At 38.5% G+C, this 20021-nt stretch overlaps 2 protein-coding genes across 2 annotated transcripts in view; one reads left to right on the top strand and one right to left on the bottom strand.

The window, feature by feature from the left end:
- Positions 1-9798, top strand: part of lrmp (lymphoid-restricted membrane protein) — a 31126-nt gene extending 21328 nt beyond the window's left edge. The window contains 18 exon segments of the mRNA XM_016558738.1: positions 328-415; positions 645-795; positions 1190-1268; positions 3326-3372; positions 3511-3593; positions 4116-4318; positions 4533-4611; positions 4707-4764; positions 4870-4897; positions 5763-5903; positions 6113-6247; positions 6353-6500; positions 6945-6988; positions 7079-7147; positions 7234-7286; positions 7609-7695; positions 9456-9582; positions 9584-9798. Of these exon segments, the coding sequence (XP_016414224.1) occupies positions 328-415; positions 645-795; positions 1190-1268; positions 3326-3372; positions 3511-3593; positions 4116-4318; positions 4533-4611; positions 4707-4764; positions 4870-4897; positions 5763-5903; positions 6113-6247; positions 6353-6500; positions 6945-6988; positions 7079-7147; positions 7234-7286; positions 7609-7695; positions 9456-9582; positions 9584-9715 (1752 nt within the window). The 3' untranslated portion in view covers positions 9716-9798.
- A 935-nt stretch (positions 9799-10733) lies between these two features.
- dnai7 (dynein axonemal intermediate chain 7) lies at positions 10734-18858 on the bottom strand. The gene is given in 16 exon segments (XM_016558766.1): positions 10734-11224; positions 11332-11445; positions 11771-11929; positions 12658-12872; positions 12998-13184; positions 13276-13436; positions 14764-14872; positions 14957-15242; positions 15317-15420; positions 15504-15638; positions 16196-16333; positions 16407-16511; positions 16605-16696; positions 16781-16868; positions 17547-17564; positions 18835-18858. Coding segments are annotated over 16 exon segments (2211 nt in total). The 3' UTR covers positions 10734-10948.
- Positions 18859-20021: the final 1163 nt, after the last annotated feature.

Below are 20021 nucleotides of genomic sequence, written 5' to 3'. Positions count from 1 at the left end.
TTGAAGTTTAATGTTTGGCATGGTCGGTGGATCCATGTGACTCGCTGCCGCCGGGTTCATAGTTTTACTAGAGAATGCTACTTCCTGAATGCTAGTGGGAAATTGGATGACCCTTAGAACCAGTGTACACACGCAAACACACATTGAGAGGGTATTGCACATCACACCTGAATGAACTTTCCACAATTTGCATTGCAAATGTCTGAAGTGTGGATTTGCACCCAGTCATCATTCAAAAGTAGCCAATATGTCGTCTTTTGGGTTTTCTCTGGCAGAGTAGAGGTTCATTTTATGTTGGCCTTCTGAATCTTTTCCTGGCCACTGCAGGAGGAAGACAGACTCCCAGAGTGCACTGGGCCTGAGGACGCCCACGAGCAGGCTGCTCCTCTGCCTCACACCCACAGTCAGTGTGCTGGTAAAAGCTCTTCCTCTCACGGTCCTTCTCTGCTTAATGTTCTCTATCATTTTAGCAACATACAGTACTAGACGAAAATACATTTCATTTGTCATTTGAATATTAAATGATTTTAATAACACATAATTAAAGTTTTAATGTTCCTGTTATGACTATTTTTAATTCAATGTAAATTTATTTAATCTTTTTTTGTGTGTCTTACCCTTACATTTACCCATTCACTCTCCAGATGATACATCTGTGAGCTCCGAGACGCCCCATGAACAGGTGACCTCAGTCAAAGACCTTATTTCATCTACTGAACCTTCCTCCCTTGTGACCTCCGAGATGGTATCTCCCTCATCGGGCCAGCCTGAAGTTGGTGATTCTAATACAGGAAGGTACAATTTCCATCTTTCAGCATTTGCTTGTGGATTTTCTCTGGCTCACTGATATAAAGTGCTAGTTAATGATTCACCAAAAATAAATTATGGTCTGCTTTCATTCAAAATGCCTACCACACACCCAAAGATCACATTTGCTAGTCAAATGTGTGTCGTCTCTTCCTGTGTTGGGCTGTTTTGTGTAGACATATTAAGGAGTTATTACTACTGACAGAGCCTCGCTTTGCATGTTACCATGCACCTGTGTGACCAGGCTCGGACAGACGCCCCATCCATGCTCTGCTGGATCACACAAACCATCATTGCACTTACTGAGAGCAGCTGCATCCTGAAAGATCGGAAAAACAAACCGACAATATAGTGACAAACTTTATCTTTCTTCCCGGGTCAGGACCCAGCAGCCCATTGCCACAAACAGAGGATCTGAGGGAGAGCGTGCGGCCGCCACAGCCGACATGAGTGACTCGCAGGTCAGTTTGAGGAAGAAGAGGAAACCAAGGGGAAGCTTGTTGCGTTTGTAGCGCCGCTTGCCATTTCTTCTTCTTCCCCTTTTGTGTTTCTGTTTCTTTCTAGTTTTGCCTTTCTCTCTTGTCATGTTCCTTTGTAAAAAAAACTTCCTGTTTGGTGGTCCTGTGTAGTGAGAGAGTAGCTACCTTTTCTGTTGTGCCGTAAAGGGGAGCCTGCAGTTGGCCAATTGAGGGAGTTCTGGATGGCGGTAAGCAAGAATGACTGCTCGTGAGAGGACGTGCCTACCCTCTTATCGATGTGATGTGCCAGGGCTTTCGGTGTTGTTTAGAATTGCTTTGTGTGAGCTGCTTTTCAAGTTAATACAAGCATCTGACAACCTGGTTTCGTAAGTTGAATTTGCCCGTTTGTTTGTCCAGGATCAGATATTAACTATTTTATTAATCTGCAAAGCTAAGCATTATTCTGACATATGCAGTGTGCTAATTGCCCAATTGTTGACTCTGTCATGAACGTTGTTAACTTATAATGATAAGATGGGAGATATTTAGGTGAACTTGGAGTGCAACCAAAATAAACCGCACTTCATCTGAGGGCTTCTCTGCACTCCAGTTCATAGGGAGTGGGCAGTGTTAAACCTCTATTAATACAGCATGCAGCATATTACTAGACATCAGTGTAGGTAGGGGATAATTCAACTGTCCTATAACATGTATTGGTTTTAAAGAAATGCTTCATATTCGGGTCTAGCCTAAATGCATAAAAGCTAGTTTACACTGCCATTCAAAATTTTGGGGTCAGTATGATGCTTATATTAAAAAATAAATAATAATAATAATTCTTTTATTCAGCAAGGATGCATTCAATTGAGTAAAAGTGACAGTAAATGTATATATAATTTTATATAAGATTTCTATTTCAAATGAATGCTGTTCATTTAAACTTTTTATTCATCCAAAGAGAAAGGAAAAATTGAAATCGCATCATATGACCCCTTTAATATTAAATATTGAGAAGCACAACTGTTTTCAACATTGATAATAATAATAGGAAATGTGTTCTGAACACCAAATCAGCATATTAAAATGATTTCTGAAGGATTATGTAACACTGAAGACTGGAGTAATGGCTGCTGAAAAGTCAGCTGTGCCATCACATGAATAAATACATTTTAAAATGTTCAAATAGAAAAAAAAATTAAATTGTGATATTTCATGATATTGCTGTTTTTGCTTTATTTTTGATCAAATAAATACAGCCTTGGTGAGCGTTAAAAGAGACTTGTTTCAAAAACATGAAAAATCTTAACAACCCTTAACTGGTTTCTTAAACCGGTTTTGCTTTATAACCCATATTTAGTATTGGACGTCAAGTGCAATAAATGTTGCGATCTGCCTAATTTGGCTAGCTTCTACCAAATGACAGATTGGGCTCTTAGCCTTTGATGTCAACAGAAAATATGGGAAGCTTTTCATAAGCCTATTTATTTTGCTATCCTAACTTTGCTAAGTGCAACTAACCAACTAATCATGCATTTGTTTCTTCCCTGGTGACTGTGACTCAATCGGAACAGACCTGCAACCGTTTTTTGGTGTTATTAGTTGGTTGTTTAATTGTTATATTCCTTGTGTTTTTTGAACTTGATGATAAAATATGTTGCTCAGGCTGTGTGTGTGGTTTTTCATCAGTATGTTTGGAATAAGTATAGCACTTTTTCACTCCCACTTCAATGAACTCTGCCAGTACAAGTACTCTCCCCCTCCAGCCCTCCCCCTCTCTTTCTGTCACTCCCTCTCTCTCTCTTCCTGTCTTTACCATCTTCTCTCTCTCTGCCAGCTGTAGAGCTCTCACACACATTATGTAAGTATCTAGCACTTCTCTCTCTCTGTAAAGCAGTGTAGCTGTTATATTTCATCTGCCATGTCATGGGACAGGTATGGAAATGCATGCGTGTGCCGTGTGTAATGTTTATTTGCATATGATGGTAGTTTACACAAATGTATATGCGTTGCTGTTCAGAGTGTGTCACTGGGTCATAATGCCATTCTGTTGTCACCTATAGAGACTGAGTGAGGGACAGCTTTCTAAAGTGTCTGCAAAATCGGACAAGTGAGTATTTTTCCTGTTTGTGCAACTGATTATTTGAATATATTTATTACACAGGAGCTGCTGGACTGAGTATGTTAGTGTTGTAATTGTGTGTATCTTAAAGAGTTGCTGTACATTTATTGTTAATTATTTGTTTAGGAGTCTCTTGCTGCCAGTAGCAGAGGAAGAGGAGGCCATGCTAGAGGCGGCGGAGGTGATATCAACTGGCGTGAACTCACCAGGTAGGAGGAAATACACCTGTGGATGTTACCTGTTGACCTTTGAAATAGGGATGTCAAATGTACTGCTTCTGACGACTGCTTTTGCAGCAATTGAATACACTTCTTGGTCAAAATGAAGTTGATTAATGGAAACACAGATTTGCCAATGTCTATTTTTATGTTAAAATTAATCTGTGAACATTATTGACAAGAAAAAGAGAAAATCAGGAACTGTTATTAATTTATTTGTTTTCATTACTGACTGATTACTTGAATATTTACATAAGAAAACTTAAAGCGATGTGTTCATAATTGACAAATACTTGAAGGCTGCATGCCATTCTAATTTAATTTGTTAATATTTATATTCATGTTTTGCTTTTTAAATATGTTCAATAGCAATTTGGCTTTTGCTATGGTTTTGAAATTGATAGTGTGAATTATGAAAGTCTACATTAACATTACACTCACCTTGTTTGCTCACTAGGTTTTGGATCAGAGCTGCTATTTAAGTGTCTCTTCTTTCTTTATTTTTCTTTTTAGACAAAGACAAATCAGACAGCAAAAGGACAGTGGTCACATCTGATTCAAACTCAGCAGCCTCAGCTGACTCATTGAAGGATCCTTCTGAAAAAGCGAAGGACATGACCTTTGACCCCACAGTCAGTGAGGGTAATCTTCCAACAATCTCTGCTGTGCAAGGCTCCAAGAAGGACCCTCTGACTCTGAGGAACAAGCTCAAGAAGGTAAGAGCCATTCTCACTAGAATCAATGAACTAAGCAAAATACAACAAAAGCCTGGAGAATCTGGTCCTACCTGCTTTGCCAAGTATTTTCATTTTAATTACACGTGATTGTGGTGTTAATAAACGTAACATGCCGTCTGATGCCCAGTGTGAACTATATGCTGAACTTGACATGCCTGGGTTGTACATTTAAAATTAAATGGTCCTCTTACAGGAAATGAGCAGTATGGAAGCCATTGAGAAGCAAAAAGCTCAGGAGGATGGCGAGCCTTCAGTGGCCACAGAAAAAGAAGGTAGATAAATGATCTCTCTCTCTCTCCCTGTCTGCCTCTTTCTCATCTATTTCTGCTTGTTTCCCATCAATGTCAGTCTCCTCTACCTCCCTCAGGTGACACATCTGTCATCTCTGAAAATGCCAGCGATTCCACCAAAGATGACAAGAACAGGTTATAATGCTTTGTGTACTGAATTTATATCCATAAATTTTAATCTGATTCAAGCATGTCTTCACATGACTCACTTGACATCTGAAATGTGCATTTCATCTGCAGCCTGTCACCAAGTGACAAAGAGATAGAGGTGAGGTGTTTTTTTTTTCTTCATTCAGTCCCATTTCAACATAGTGTATGTATGTTTATAGGACCATTTGATATTTCAGTTTTTCTTTTTTAATAAATCTGCAAAAATGTCAACAATTCTGTGTTTTTCTGTCAATATGGGGTGCTGTGTGTACATTAATGAGGAAAAAAAATTAACTTAAATGATTTTAGCAAATGGCTGCAATATAACAAAGAGTGAAAAATTTAAGGGGGTCTGAATACTTTCCGTACCCACTGTATATATATATGTATGTATATGGTCGCCGTGATTTTGCCAAGTAAGACATGTTCCTGGATCAACATCTTTTGTTGATCCTGGATCAACATTACTGTCCAAAAATATAGACTAAACCTAACCCTACCCATAATTTATTCCTAAAATCAGTGTGAAATGATACCTGATTAACAAGTGTGTAGAAGCACCTAACCCTGATTGTAAGCCTAAAATAGACATTTCCTGAAAAGTTATCCCTCAATTCTGATTGGTTAATTGGAATGTTGTTCCAGGATCAACAAGGATGTTGATCCAGGAACATGTTGTACTTGGTGAAGTCACGGTCACCATATATATATATATTAGTTATACTAAAAAATAAAATACCTTAGAAAAATTGCAGAAGAATATGCAGACTGCTACACGTATAATAATAATAATAATAATGGTTGATTGTCTTCATATGAAATGGCTGGTGTTTGTATCTTAAGTTACACTGGTAGCTCATAAATAAATCCACACAAAATCTGAACACCTACGTTTTCATAATAATTAGGAAATTACAAAAAATTCTGAAATATGTTTTGTCAGTGATGTTTCTAGAGTGTTTACCATGTGCTCTTCCTGCCAGGCGGAGTTCCACCGGCTCTCTCTGGGATTCAAATGTGACGTGTTCACCCTGGAGAAGAGGCTACACCTGGAGGAGCGTTCACGAGATCTGGCTGAGGAGAATGTCCGGAAGGAAGTGAACAGTTGTAAAGGTCTGCTGCAGGTCTGTGTCATTTTGTGCACTTGTTGCTGGTATAAAATAAAAAAATACATGATCATGTATTGTCAATGCAAGCAAGTAGTACTTTGCTCTGGACAATGTTTTTTTTATATTTATATTTCAGAAAATTCTTACTGAAAATTTCTTCCCAAATTTGACCTGAATTCCTGTTTGAACAAGTAGCTTGAACATAACACTGTTTGGTTATATAGGCCCTGATTCCACGGTGTGAGGAAGATAACCAGTCCATGGAGATGATCCATCGTCTGCAGAAGAACCTGGAAGTCCTCATCCAATCCATGACCAGAGTGTCCAGCCGTTCAGAGATGCTCGGGGCCATTCATCAGGTTTGTGTGTTTACTCAGGCCCTTCAGAGTGCTAAAATAGCCCTCTAAAGCCAAAGTTAACAAAGATGCCTGCTTGTTTGCATCTCAATTTCCTTGCATGTGTAGGAGACCAGAGTGGGTAAAACGGTGGAGGTGATGATTCAACATGTGGAGAACTTGAGGAGGATGTACACCAAAGAGCACGCAGAGCTGTTGGAGCTCAGGGAGAACCTCACGCCGAATGAGAGGTCTTTTGGGTCCCACACTGAGAGGGGTAAGTTAATATTATTCTTGGTAAACTTGTAAAAAAAAAAAAAAAAGTGGTATGACAATAATATACCCAATGACCTGAAGGATGATGTGTGTTCATTCAAAGAAAGGTTTTCCTATGAATTAATTAGTAGAAAAGTCCATTTCTACTCTGCCTCTTGCCCTGGGACATGCAGGGATTTTCCCTGCTTTGCATTCTTTTGGCCAATAAACCCAGTGATATCAGCGTTGGTTGCCATGCAACCAGGAGCCTGTTCGGCTTCCTGGGGTGTTACGCATTTCGGGGGGGAAGGGTTCATGGGTCCTCATATGGCTTGTTAACTGAGGGGGGTTACAGAGTATTTGTTAAATATAAAAACAAAATATATATTGTGTGTTTGAGTGGTCCAGACGCTACATACCAGTCTCTCTTTTGTCTATCCACATGGGTTTTCTTTTGTGATTGCAGATGATTTGAGAAACAAGAAGCAGTCAACCGCAAACATTTTCAAAGTGAGTTAAGGCACAAAACACAACACTTCAAGATCGTGAATTCAGCTTGCCGAGTACATTTTTACTGATTTTTATGTGTTCTGTCCTTAGACCACTAGCCGACGCATCAGTATAGCTACCATTCCCCGCAGCAGTGGAGGACAGACCCATTTTGACATGGTGAGGAGTCCAGTTTCTTCTTACAGAGATGCTTTTGGTAGAAAAGAAGTGAAAAATCTGAATAAACTGTGCTTTCTAATTCACAGCCCAAAGACATGGCAGAAACTGAGGTAGAGAGACTCTCCCGCCGATCACCATGGTAAGTGTTCTGATGCCGTTTTGAGATTGCATGGTCCATAAAACACGACCGGAGCCCTGCCTGTCAGTATTAGTCCACCAAAAAATGGGTTAGTGTGACCCAAAACTTACCAGAACAAGATTTATTCATTAGGCTGATACTTTTATTCAAACAATTTCAAATTGTACACCTATCAGTAGGATCTCTGGAAATGGAACCCATGACTTTGGCGTTGTTAGCGCCATGCTTTATTGGAGTCGTATGCCAGTTGGTTTTATAATACTGTGTGCACATCTTTGCACGAGAGAAAGGATGTCATGGTTGTGTGTCGACCACTTTACAGGAACATGGCAGCCAAGAGGCCACCACTAAAGCGCTTCATTAGCTCTGGTACTTGGGCCGACATAGATGAGCCCACTCTGATGAATAGGTAAGGTCACGTGTGAAGATCTGTTGTACACCTTTCGTCTTTCGCACTGATTTCATGTCAAAACCATAAAGCTCATGTGCCATCAAAAGGTCATGTCATGCAGAGCCACAGTAAAGGCTTTGAGCCAAGATGGTGGACACTCAGTGCACTGTGAACTTTGCACAGGTATGGATATGACACAGACTCTCACTCAGAGAAGGAGCGGAAAGAGGAACCAGAGGAAAGAAGGACTAGCATAACAGAACTAGGCATCAAAATCACCTCCTTCATAATGCCAAATAAGACGACGTTAGTGTACCTCCCGCCTCCATTATTCTCTGCTACAGCATTCAGGCATTATCTACAACAAATCGAAGGTTTTCTGTCAAAAATGTCACTGCCTTTTGCTCCTGCAGCTAAGCTAAGAAAATCTAACTTTAATTATGGACACCCACAAAGTTCATCAGCTTTGCTTTCTCTTCAGCGGAAAAATGAAACCAGTGCTGACACACTGCATGTCTTCTGCTTCGGTTTACAGCAAATGAGCTAAGCAGCCCATCTGTGGTTTCAGAGAGAAGACAAAAGTTCTTAAATCTGTTTTCCCCCCACATTGGTGGACAGTTGTGGGCATTTGGCAATGTACTCTGATCCCAGAGTTGTGTGCTGTGCTGATGTTCTCTCTGGTATTTTCTTAAACAGGATAAGTGGTAGACTGATAAATAGAGAGCAGGATGGAGATATGTGGAGATATATGTTCAAAAGTTTGGAGTCAAGTTAAACAAAAATGACAGTTAAACATTTAGAATGTTATTTAAAATTTTTATTTAAAGAATACAGAAAATTTTTTTCAAGGTTTCCACAAAAATATTAAGCAGTTTTTTATATTGATAATAATAAGAAATGTTTGATGAGCATCAAATCAGCATATTAGAATGGTTTCTAGAGGATTTTGTAACACCGAAAACTGAAAATCCAGCTTTGCCATCACAGGAATAAATTACATTTTAAAATGTATTAAAATAGAAAATTGTTATTTTAAGTTGTAATAATATTGTATAATAATACTGTATTTACAGTATTTTTTAATCAAATACATGTAGCCTTGGAGAGCATAATTCTTTCAAAAACAAACAAAAAATCTTACAGACTCCAAGCTTTTGAATGGTGGTGTGTGTGTATATAATTAAAAAAATTAAAGGCAATTAAATTGGCAGAATGGCTGCTTCTGTTATTGGCAGACCTCAAAATGGTCAAGTATTGGCCAACTACTCTGTCTGACCAATGTATATCAGTCTATTACAGAACTCCTGTTTGTCTTGAAACATCGAAACATTCTTGTTTGTCTCGTTTATCATGTACTTTGTCAAACATTGCTTTCAGCAACAGCTGTCATCTTTCACATTGCTCTGAATGTTCAATGTTTTCTCTTCAGGTCGCCTCAGCTGTCTCACCTATTCAGACTGATTTGTTTTTTTATCATTTGTTTTTTTTTAATGACCTGCTGTTTTCTAATGAAAATAGGGCCCAGAACATACTCTACACAAGTATGTGTATGCCAGTGCTTCTAGCTATGTAAACTTGATTTCATGCTAAATATGTACGATGAAACCACACTGTTGCGTTTACCTACTTGGACAGAGTATGTTTCTGGGCTAAGGATATATAAAGTGCTCATTACAATGACATGAACATTTTACTTGCTCCTTCCTGATTTAGCATAAGAAAAGATGGTATGCTGTTTTACTTTCCTCTTTAAATGTTTCTTTCACTCTCCATCCCAGTCCCAGCCCCAGCCCAACAGATCACGCTCCACCCAGTCTGATGGAGGGGAGGCCTGCAGTGTCCAGAGGCACCAGGGGTATCTGGATTTGGGTGGCCTTGCTTGTAGTTCTAGCTGTTCTACTGGCTCTTGTTGGCCAGCCTGATGTTACAGCCTGCAGTAGATGCAGCACCTGTGGGCACCGGAGACTCCTGGATGACCATCCAGCAGCTTCTGTGGCCCTATACTGGGCTGAGGCACAACGGCCAGCCCCCTGTGTGACACCAGGGGGTTCGGCAAGGCTGCAGTGGCTGGTCCTGACATTCAGAAAAAACTCCGGCTACAAGAACTGTAATGCAACACTGCCGCCTGTCTTTCTAAAAGAACACTTTGTGACCATTTCTTACCGAAGGTAAAAAGAAAAGTGGGCGTCTCGAGAGAGATGTGCTGAAAAATGCAGACTGCTTGGATGCTGTGTACGCAAACCGTAGTGTTGGCCATGTATGTAATAAGCACTTTTATGAGACCGTCAGTGCCAGCAAGTCACAAGGTGGATATTTGGATAGGAGTGAGATGAGCAGACTGCAACAATGTGAATGTCAAATATTATATATCAGTTGCCCGAAAAGGCTGCCTTTTTAAACATTTTGAAATTGATCAGTGTATTTTTATGGGCAGTTTGAAAAAGTACGATGAAATATTTTTAAATATATTTTTTCTTTTTGTTAACTTATTATTTTACAGTTTTATGCAGTAGAGTTTTTTCAATATTATTAATTATTACAAACACATGGTTTTTAATCCTCATAAAGCTGTTGGTTTGGTGTTCATTGTAAAAAGTTAATTTACTTTTGTATGTTCCAAAGAGGGGGGAGAGAAACTTTGCACAATAAAAGAAACTGATCCAACTAATCTCATTATTTACTGTGCAAACCAAGCTAAATTGATCTTAAAGCTTCAGTCAGTTTGTGTGTTTAATACTCGTTTGGGTGTGTTCTTATTTTAGTTTATCCAAAGTTGGTGGTATAAAATGAAGTAAATGAATTATTTCCAAATGGCATCTAATTCAACATGAGTATAACAATCTATAAATCGAGGATAATCTTACCAAACATGTCTGGGTCATATTTCAGCCCCCAAAATAATATATTATTAATAGAATTTATGATTAAATGAAGATTGTTTTTAAAAGTTTTTTTAGAATCAGATACACCTGCGAGTTTCTGTAATATTCTGCATTTAGGAACAATTTCTCAATGAAAGATTTAGTGCACATGCTCTCATTTCCTATGTGGTGGTATCTATCTATCTACTGTGTATATATACTGTATATTTATTGCTTATGTTATAAATAATCATTCAAGAGTATCATTTGAGTCCACCTGCCTATAAAGAAGTTTACAGGGTGTTCTCAGCATATCAAGATGTTGCAATGATTATTCAAAACCGGTATCAGATGTTTTAGATATTAGTGTGTATGCGTGTAGTCTTTCTGGATGTGTATGCTTTCTTTTCTCAGGAATATGTGAGGACACGTGTTGCACACAGAAGCTTCTGTACTGTGTCTGTGTAGAGATCATGAGACTGACGGACTCTGGCTTGGCCCTTGGTGCTCATGTTCTGTCTGAGCATGTGCAGAAAGGTGGAGTGGATCTCGCTGCCCTCGGTCAGCTCAGGAGAGAAGCTGTCGTCATGCTCCTTCATCTTCAGATGCTGGTTCCTCTGAGCACCCAGCAGGTAAAGAGACCATGCCTCCTCAGCCACAGGCCCCGCCTCCAACTGTTCACATGCCTACGGAGTCAAAATATTAAAGGTCAAAGGTACTGCCTGCTTATAAAGAACATCTGTACAGTAGTTTAATAGTGCTTCAGTCAGTCTGTCAAGAGTGTATGACGTACCTGAAGAACAAGGTGCTCTTGTCCGCATTGTGTGTTTCAGCGGCTCCAGGAAAAAGCCACGGCTGAGGACATTAGAGCCATTTGTTCATACACTGTGTGCTCTATTAATGGGTCCTAGAAATGGAAAAACACATGGATAAAAATATATTTAGGTAAGCTCTAAGTTGTTACGTCATGGGTTTCTATGACTGGTCCATTTAAAAAGGAATTAGTGAAAGAACTCTAAACTCTTCCAAAAGAAGGGTTCCACATCAATGCCATAGAAGAACCATTTTTTGCTTAGTGTTAGGAGCATTTTTATAATCTAAAGAACCTTTTGAAGACCCCTTTGTGCAATAGACCTTTTACTCTACTTCATATTAAATGTTCTTCAAGGAACCATCAATGCCAATACAGAAAATGTTTTTAAGAGTGTAAGGCAATTCAGCCCCTTGGTTACCTTTGGGTTGATGCTGACGTACTTGTCTGAATACTCATTCACAAATATATTGATTCCAGCTCTCTGCATGGCCTTCTGCAGTTCTGAGGGGCTCATCCACTTCCCTAGAAGATGATCTAGGTTCTCTGTTTCCTCCATGTGCAGCATACATTGCTTACCCTGAGAAACAAAAAGCTATCAATCAGTACTGTTGATGCACACAGGGAGAAAACCATTTTTGTAGCCTTCGGTATGTATCGAAAACGGCCGGGGTTTGAATTGATGGCATACTGTTGGTCTTAGATAAATGAAATGGCTCAATGACTGGATGCCGTTTTTGGATCCATTAATTAATTTATTCAAAAATATATTAAAAATGCAATTCAAACATGCAATAACTTGAGCGCATCTATTCAGCGATGTTAACTTTTTCACTGCTAATATTTGAAGTGTTTGACCTCCAAATCAAAGTCGTATGGTGCAATGAACATGCATAAACGGGCAGGAAAAAAATGTAACAGGAAATTTCAGAGAGAGGACCCCTTCAGGCTGTCTATCAAGGTCAATAATTTTAAATGTAAGGACAAAATATCAGGTAATTTGTCCCCTTTTTGGCAAGGCAAAGCTAGGTTGTAAAATGTCATATGCTGCAAAATTTCTGATAATCATTAAGTAATTCATGATATTTGTAATGTTTAAAAAAATTGTGTGTGTATATATATATATATATATATATATATATATATATATATACAGTGTGTGTGTGTATATATATGTATATATTAGTTTTCAAAACCCTTATATCAAACAACATGAATACAGAAAAGTTCTACATTTCTGTTTTAAAGTTGATATCTTTTCACACTTATTTGTCAAATATGTGTATTTTTGTACAGGGCCTCTCTTGCCTTGACAGTGATGCTGACTTCAATAAGAGCTCCAGTGATTGTGAACGAAGTTGAGTCTTGGCCGAGAGGCCTCAGCGCCCATGACTGGAAAGGCATGTTAGCATATGACTCCTGCAATAATGTGAAGGCAGAGAATGTGTTCATCTTAAAGGAGATGCTGTGGGTCTCTGCGTCATAGGATGCCTCAGAAATGCAGTCTGCCCGCCAGTGCTGACCTGCAGAAAACGATGTCCAATAACAGGCAAGAGGTAAAATACTAAGATGTGAATATAACAGGGAGCAGAGACTGTTTATTCAAGACAAAATCTGATGCTACATATGTGTGGTGTCAATTGTTCACCGATAGGATCCCAATGTGCCACATGTGGATCCTCCAGAAACAATATTGAGTCAGGCAGAGCTACAGTAACCCCTACAGGCAATGAGACAACAGTGCTACTGTGTTCATCCAGCCTCACTGAGGTAGAGCTCTGAACGCGAGTCTGCTCTGTGGGATAGGGGAAGACCTGGAGACCGGTTTCTAACAGCTATGATGAAGCACAACAGTAAATGACAATTAACGCACATTATTCTCTATGGTCTCTTTCAGACTGTCCCAGATTACATCCAATGATGTACCTCTCTCATTTCCCAGCCCTTCACTATGAGAGACTGGGGCAGAAGATGGAAAACATCAAAGTAGAAGACTCCGCCAAGGGGTGTGAACTGCTGCAGATCCACTATATGTACGTCAGCACTGTCAATCACAGGTTCAGCTGGTGAGTTGGAACCATTTTGATCTAGAGACAATTTAATAAAGTAATAAGTTACAAGAACCTAGCCATTACAGTGGTATTACTAGTGATGCACAATATATCACTTTATATTTATTCTATTTTTTATTTAATAAAAATTGAGCAGTGTTGCTATTATTACCCAAAACTATTAAAACTCGTTTTCATTAATTAAAATAAAGCTGACAATATAAATATTCGATGGAAAGCTTAGGAAAATAAATAAATAAATAAAAATTAATAAATAAAATGGAAATGTTGCCTTGGCAACTAACTGAAATTTAAGTTGTACATTAATAGTAGTATAGAATTTTAATATCAGTGATTTATTGGTTATCAGCCTAACATCAAAATCATTTTCAGCTTAATTTTTTGGGGGGGGTTAAAATATTGGTTTTGAACGCGGCTCATCCAATAAGAATTGAAAGACTTATTAAAGCAATAAGCCAAGAGAGGCTGTATGTTAAAGTAAATTTACCATAGTTCAGGAGCATAATGTGAAGTGCTGTGACATCCTTCAGTGCTTTACTGATTCTATAAAATCGTGGCAGCAGATTAAAATACCAGGGTTAATTAAAAGTAATAATAATAATAACCACAATAAATAATTGTTCTGCCAAATAATTGGGATATCTGATAATATTAAACACACTGGACTTAATTATTATTATTATTATAATTCAACGAATGTGCATATTTTGCCTGTTATATATATGAGCTTCACAGTAGATTTAAGAGATGGAACAATCCATTTTATAATTATTTAAATCACTGGTAGTATTATACATATAATAGTTAACTAAAACATTGTTCTTTTTTTAGGGATGCACCGAAATGAAAATTCTGGGCCGAAACCGAAAATTCTGGATGCACTTGGCCAAAAACACAAACCGAAAATGCTTTTTAATAATTTTTTATGCTATTAAATAATATAAAATAATTTTGTAAGACTTTTTTAATTTAAGTCAATAGTTTTAATGATACTGAATTTAAAAAATACAAGCCAATAAAATAATCACAGTTGTACTGATAGTAAAACATTAAAATTGGACAGAAAATATATTAATATTAAATATCAATATATTATTTTTAGGGATGCACTGACATTTTGTCAGCCGAAAATGGCATTTTTGGGTTTTGGCCGAAAGAGAAAAACAGCCAAAAATATGCCATTTTTGTGCAATAATTTTCGGCAGCCGAAATTTTGAAATTTCGGTGCATCCCTATTATTTTTATGTGATGAAGATTTCAACCTCATCTAATTTTGTTTAATATAAGGACAAAGAATAAAGAAATTAGGAAAATCAGGAAGTGAAATATGAAAAGTCCAAACCAGCTTCTAATGCTTTTGTGATTTCCTCCATCTGACTTTCTCCTTCCTCTAACAGCTTGACTGAAGAGCTCTTCCTCCCCTCTTTAGCTGAGATCACACTTACAGCACTCTGACACATGGACACACACTGATATTAACAGCAACAGAAGCCACTAGAAAATAAGTACATACACATGATCAAAGCCTCACTCACCCTCTTTCTGCTCTCTGATCTGACCGAACGACTGTCTTCCTCCACTGGCTTTGAGCTTTCTCCCTCAACCCCCTCTCCCTCCATCTTTCTATCCTCAGCGCTCTCAGTTGGTGGAGTGAGAATGGCTTCCATCATGGATCTCCTTCTCTGGACCTGTTCTCGCTCGCTGTGGTGGGACAGGTGATCGTATTGTGTGTGAAGGATCCGAACAGCAATGTCATGCACAGCAAGTGGCTTTGGCAACTCAAAGCCCAGACCCACCTCCTCAAACCGGAAACCTTTAAACCTGGAAACATGGATTGTCAAGTTTTTCCTTTATTCCACAATAGGGCCTAAAATTCACCATGGAGACACACAAACCTTGGGTTTTTGTTGAGGTTCGCCCACAGACAAAGAGTGATATTTTCATCCTGGACTACAGTCTGCATGTTGCCGGTCTCAATGTCAGAATGAGAATTTGCGGACTGGATGGAGAGCAAAAGTCACACATCTGATATGTCTTGAAATAGAAGTGAGCTTCATAGGAACATCTTAGTATAGCTCTTACCTTCAGAAGCTCCTCAGTGGCCTGGTTGAGTTTGATGTGGATGAGACTCTGTAGACACAGGAGTGTTTCTCGATACTGCTGAGCAACACAAGGATTGGGACTCTTGCTCAAGAGAAAGTCCAGTTCGTTTGTCAACTGTCCATGAGAAATAGTTAAGGTCCATTCACACCAAGAACGAGAACTATATTGGCGTCCATATGAGTGGCCGATAACTTTCTTTTTAACATAGGCATGTACTGCAGTTTTGTCGCCTGCTGCTTTAAATGCTCAAGCTTAAAGTCAGTGGATTCTAATTGGCTGTCGATGATTTTATAGCTCATCAGCTGGAAAAAAAAATTCTGAAAGTGTTTCCAACAATATTGTTCCTCTGTGTCATTACATGTACCTAAATTTAGAATGATTACTAAAATGTTGAAGTTATACTTATCAGTTCATGGTGAAAATAGCCTTAATTCAGTGACATTTTATCATATAAAGATAAAAATTATCATAGAGATAAAAGTCGGATCCTTAATAATGAACATGATTTGAGGTACCACTTATGGACCTCAAATAGAGTTATGTGCCAATGTTTAATACTAAAAGTATCATGAGCAGCAATAATAGTGATCCTTGACTTAGCGGGATCATCTCAGTCATCAATAACTGACTTGAATAAACCAACAACAACAGATCCAGAGTGTTGGTCTTACCTTAAGAGCCAGAGCACAGTTCTCCAAAACCCGCTGAATCGGGGTTTCTGAGTTTTCTCTCCACAAACTGATGAAGGAGTTGATTTCTGGTTGCACCGATGGATCTGGACTGCCGTCGCAACGCATGTAACGCTCCCACTATAAAGACCAAAGACCGATTGATCTTTTATTGCACCTGAGACGTCTGAATAGAGCTACACCAGTCTTGTACCTTAGCTTTGTCCCTGCATTCAGATTCCCACGTAGTGACTGCAGAGTGATTCTCATATAGAATGTGCCGCAGTTCATTCAGCTCGTCCTCTCTGCGCTCTCTGTCCTGTGGACATTGACATCAGTGGCATATGCACTAAGCACTGCAGGGAAATGTCGGCAACACAATTGAGAATGTTCAAATGGAAGTTCATCAGACCTTTAATTCGAGTAGCTCTTGTTTGTCTTGTTCTATTCGCTCCCTCTCCAGCCACTCATTCTCCTCACGCTCAGCAATGACACAAGCTTCTTCTACAGGACAGAAACACAGTATATAGGTTTATTATCAATGTAAAAACTCATTTAAAATTAGTTGAATTAGTATTGCAGATGCACCTTCCTCTCTCAGTCTTTGTTCATCTACCTCTCTTTGCAGTCTCTCCCTCTCAGCCTTGCTGATGTTTCCCTCTTTCTTTTTTGCAGACTGGATGCAAAATGCAAATTATTTATATTGCGAAAACTGAGCAGATTATTATTATAATTTTACTTTTAATGTCTTTTAAAGCTTGATTTAAAGTTTGAAGCTATTATACAAATATTCTACAAAATTTAAAGGGGTCATATGATGCTTTTTTAAAGATCATTATTTGGTGTATTTGGTGTAACAGAATATGTTGACATGCTTTAATGTTCAAAAAACACATTATTTTTCAACTACTGTACATTATTGTAAGTCCTCTATGCCCCGCTGCACATTTGGGTGCATTATGCAAATATTTCCACATAGTGGGGTAGATATGTGGGGGCGTGTTAGAATGAGCCGTTTTAGGGGGGCGTGGCAGAGTCTTAACTTTGATAAAGAATATCTCTTTGGTTTTGAGACTTTAGTCTTTGCAACTTCAGGGATCTTATGTATGCACAATCAGCTTGTAACACTCCAAAGAGAAAGGAAAACTTGAAATCGCATCATATGACCCCTTTAATAGTTGTGTGTGTGGAAAAATGAAGAGATGTTCTTTAAAACTTTATTTTACTGAAAAATTTGGGATTTTATTTTTAAGTTCAAAGCTGACCTACAAATATTAATAATTCGAATACAATTAAAGGTAATTTTAAATTGAAAGCTGTTTACAAACATATTTACTCCCCTCAAAAAACATACCTTTCCATCCTTTGGTGGCTGTTAAAGGAGACATAAAAATAAACTAATTACGGGGAAAACTTTAACGTTACAGAAAAAAAAGTAAATAATAAATCAGACAAACATTGCTAACAAATGCCAGGATAGTTAAACATAACATTTTGGCTCGGGACTTTCGCTTTTGCTGCTTATGTTTCATTAAATATGAAGCCAGAAGTCATTTAACGAAAGATTTATTGCATATTTATGCAGATATTTTGGTACTTTCACTAACATTTTTCTTTAATTAAAACATTAAAACTTGACTCACCATGTTCACGAGCTCTCAGGCAGTGTATGCATGCAGGACGTAACTATGGACGTACAGGACGTAACTATGGAGACGACGCACGACTCACGAGAGATAGAAAACAATCAGCTCCAAAGACGATCTGCTCTAAGCGGAACACGGTTAATAGAAAATGTCCCCAAAGAAAATAGGTTGAAGAAATAACAAGCAACCATTAAAAGTGTACTCAACGGCTTGATACAGTAGTCCAATAGAGTTTTGTTGTTTTTGTAAGAAATAAGCTTGTATTAAAGGTTCAATATTGCCATCTCCTGGTCACGCTTAATAACGCTTTGACTGTTGCAGCAATATTGTGTTTTTACACAAGATGGCGCAAAAGATGAGTCGTCTTCATCTTTTCAGCACAAAGTGCGTTTCATCTTCACTGCATGTCGTTCCATGCTTCGCTGTTTGGATTTGAGATTAGGTAAACTAAAACAAATTTATTCCGTGGTGAGTCAACTACCCTCATTCCAACTGCAAATTGTACGTGTACAGTGAAATCATTTTGAAATGCAGTAACTGTTATTTAGCGTCCAAATTTAGCTACTTTTCTCATACTTTTTCTGTTCTCATCACACTAGACATTTCTAACTGGTTATGGTAAAGGTTATTTACAAAAAGCATGACACATTCTATTCATAATGCAGTTTTCAGAGTTAATTTGTTAATGTAATATTGAACTGGATCCTCATTTTTTTCCCCAGTGGCGCCTCAAGGTGATCTCATGTTCTGCAACACAGCACCAGTGTTCCTAAATTGTTGCCCATCATTCCAGGCACTGCCCCATTGCAAAGTGAGTAAACCTTTGGGGGCTGACGTTATTATTAAGAGGGTAAAGTCATTGCCCTAAAATAATCTGCTGATCAAAGGTAATGTGCACTTATATGTGTGGGACAGTCCTCACCCGTCTTGAGGAAGCTGCACATCCAGCCTTTTGGGAACCTGTCCACACACCCAGGCTGTTCTTCCCTGCATTACGCTGCACAGGTCTGTCCTCGCCATCTGGAGTTTCATCTGTGTGCTTTTACACACCACATGTCTATCCAGACACTGAAACGGGAGCGTGACATTGTCATGACAAATGCAGCCGCGCGTTACACAGACAGACAATAACATCATTGCATTTGTTTGGATCATTGGATCATTCATATTGTTTGTAAATATGGTATCTATCTATCTGTCTATCTGTCTGTCTGTCTATCATCTATCTGTCTGTCTTTCTAACTGACTGTCTGTCTGTCTGTCTGAGTATTTAAGGCTTTATAATAATTCAGTTATCCAGTATTTTTGAGCAAACAAACAAACATTATTATTATAATTTAACTACAGATCTTATCTCCAGACTGCCAAAGAAGCTTGCAGATATACAGGTGCAGCATAGGAGTTGTCACATGCTCATTGACACACAGCATGGAGTGTATAAAAGCCCTAAATCAGGTATGTTACTGGGGTATTTATAAAGCTAAACGAAAAAGGTGTTTTCTTGTCAAAACGAAAGAGGGAAAAAAAGCTGTTTACCATACGCTTCCTTGAACTTAGCTTGAGCTGAACAACAGCAAACCAAATATTGCTGGTTTAGGCTTGTGTGAGGCCAATCTTTCGCTTTATAATTCTGTGGTAGAGTCACATCATTACAGAAGCTTTTATTTGCATCACTACTGACATTTAGCCTGGATGGATGACTTTTTCCTCTCCCATTATTACTGTTGTTTAGGGTCTATTGCAGGCGGCCTGCTGACAGGATCTAAACCTCAGTGTTTTACGTAGCAGCTGGAGCGATCCGACCTCGCCCTACATCTTTGATATCACATTCAGCATATGTGTGTGACCTGGTCAGGGTCATCTGATCATACCATCTTTCTCAAAGCCGTTGTTTAGAGTGACAGTGTAGGGCTAATGTGGGATTAATGGTTATCCGGAGAGAGGCAGTGAGCAGATAGGGCCAGACATTTCCCTTCAACTCTTTCATTATGCTCAGTTTGTAATTACACTAAACCTAATTATTGTCCCGGGCTTTTGTGATCTTCAAAGCCAAGATGTGACAAATAAAGCCACATGAGCGCAAGCAATGCAAAGAAACAAACGCTTAATGAACAATAAAATCGACAAAACGCTCCAGAAAAAACAAGATTGGAGCCGATGTTAAATCTGTTGACATTTAATTT

Source organism: Sinocyclocheilus rhinocerous, unplaced genomic scaffold, assembly GCF_001515625.1.
Source record: "Sinocyclocheilus rhinocerous isolate Xijiao unplaced genomic scaffold, SAMN03320098_v1.1 scaffold258, whole genome shotgun sequence".
Lineage (NCBI taxonomy): Eukaryota > Metazoa > Chordata > Actinopteri > Cypriniformes > Cyprinidae > Sinocyclocheilus > Sinocyclocheilus rhinocerous.
This window is presented reverse-complemented; position numbering and strand designations above follow the sequence as displayed.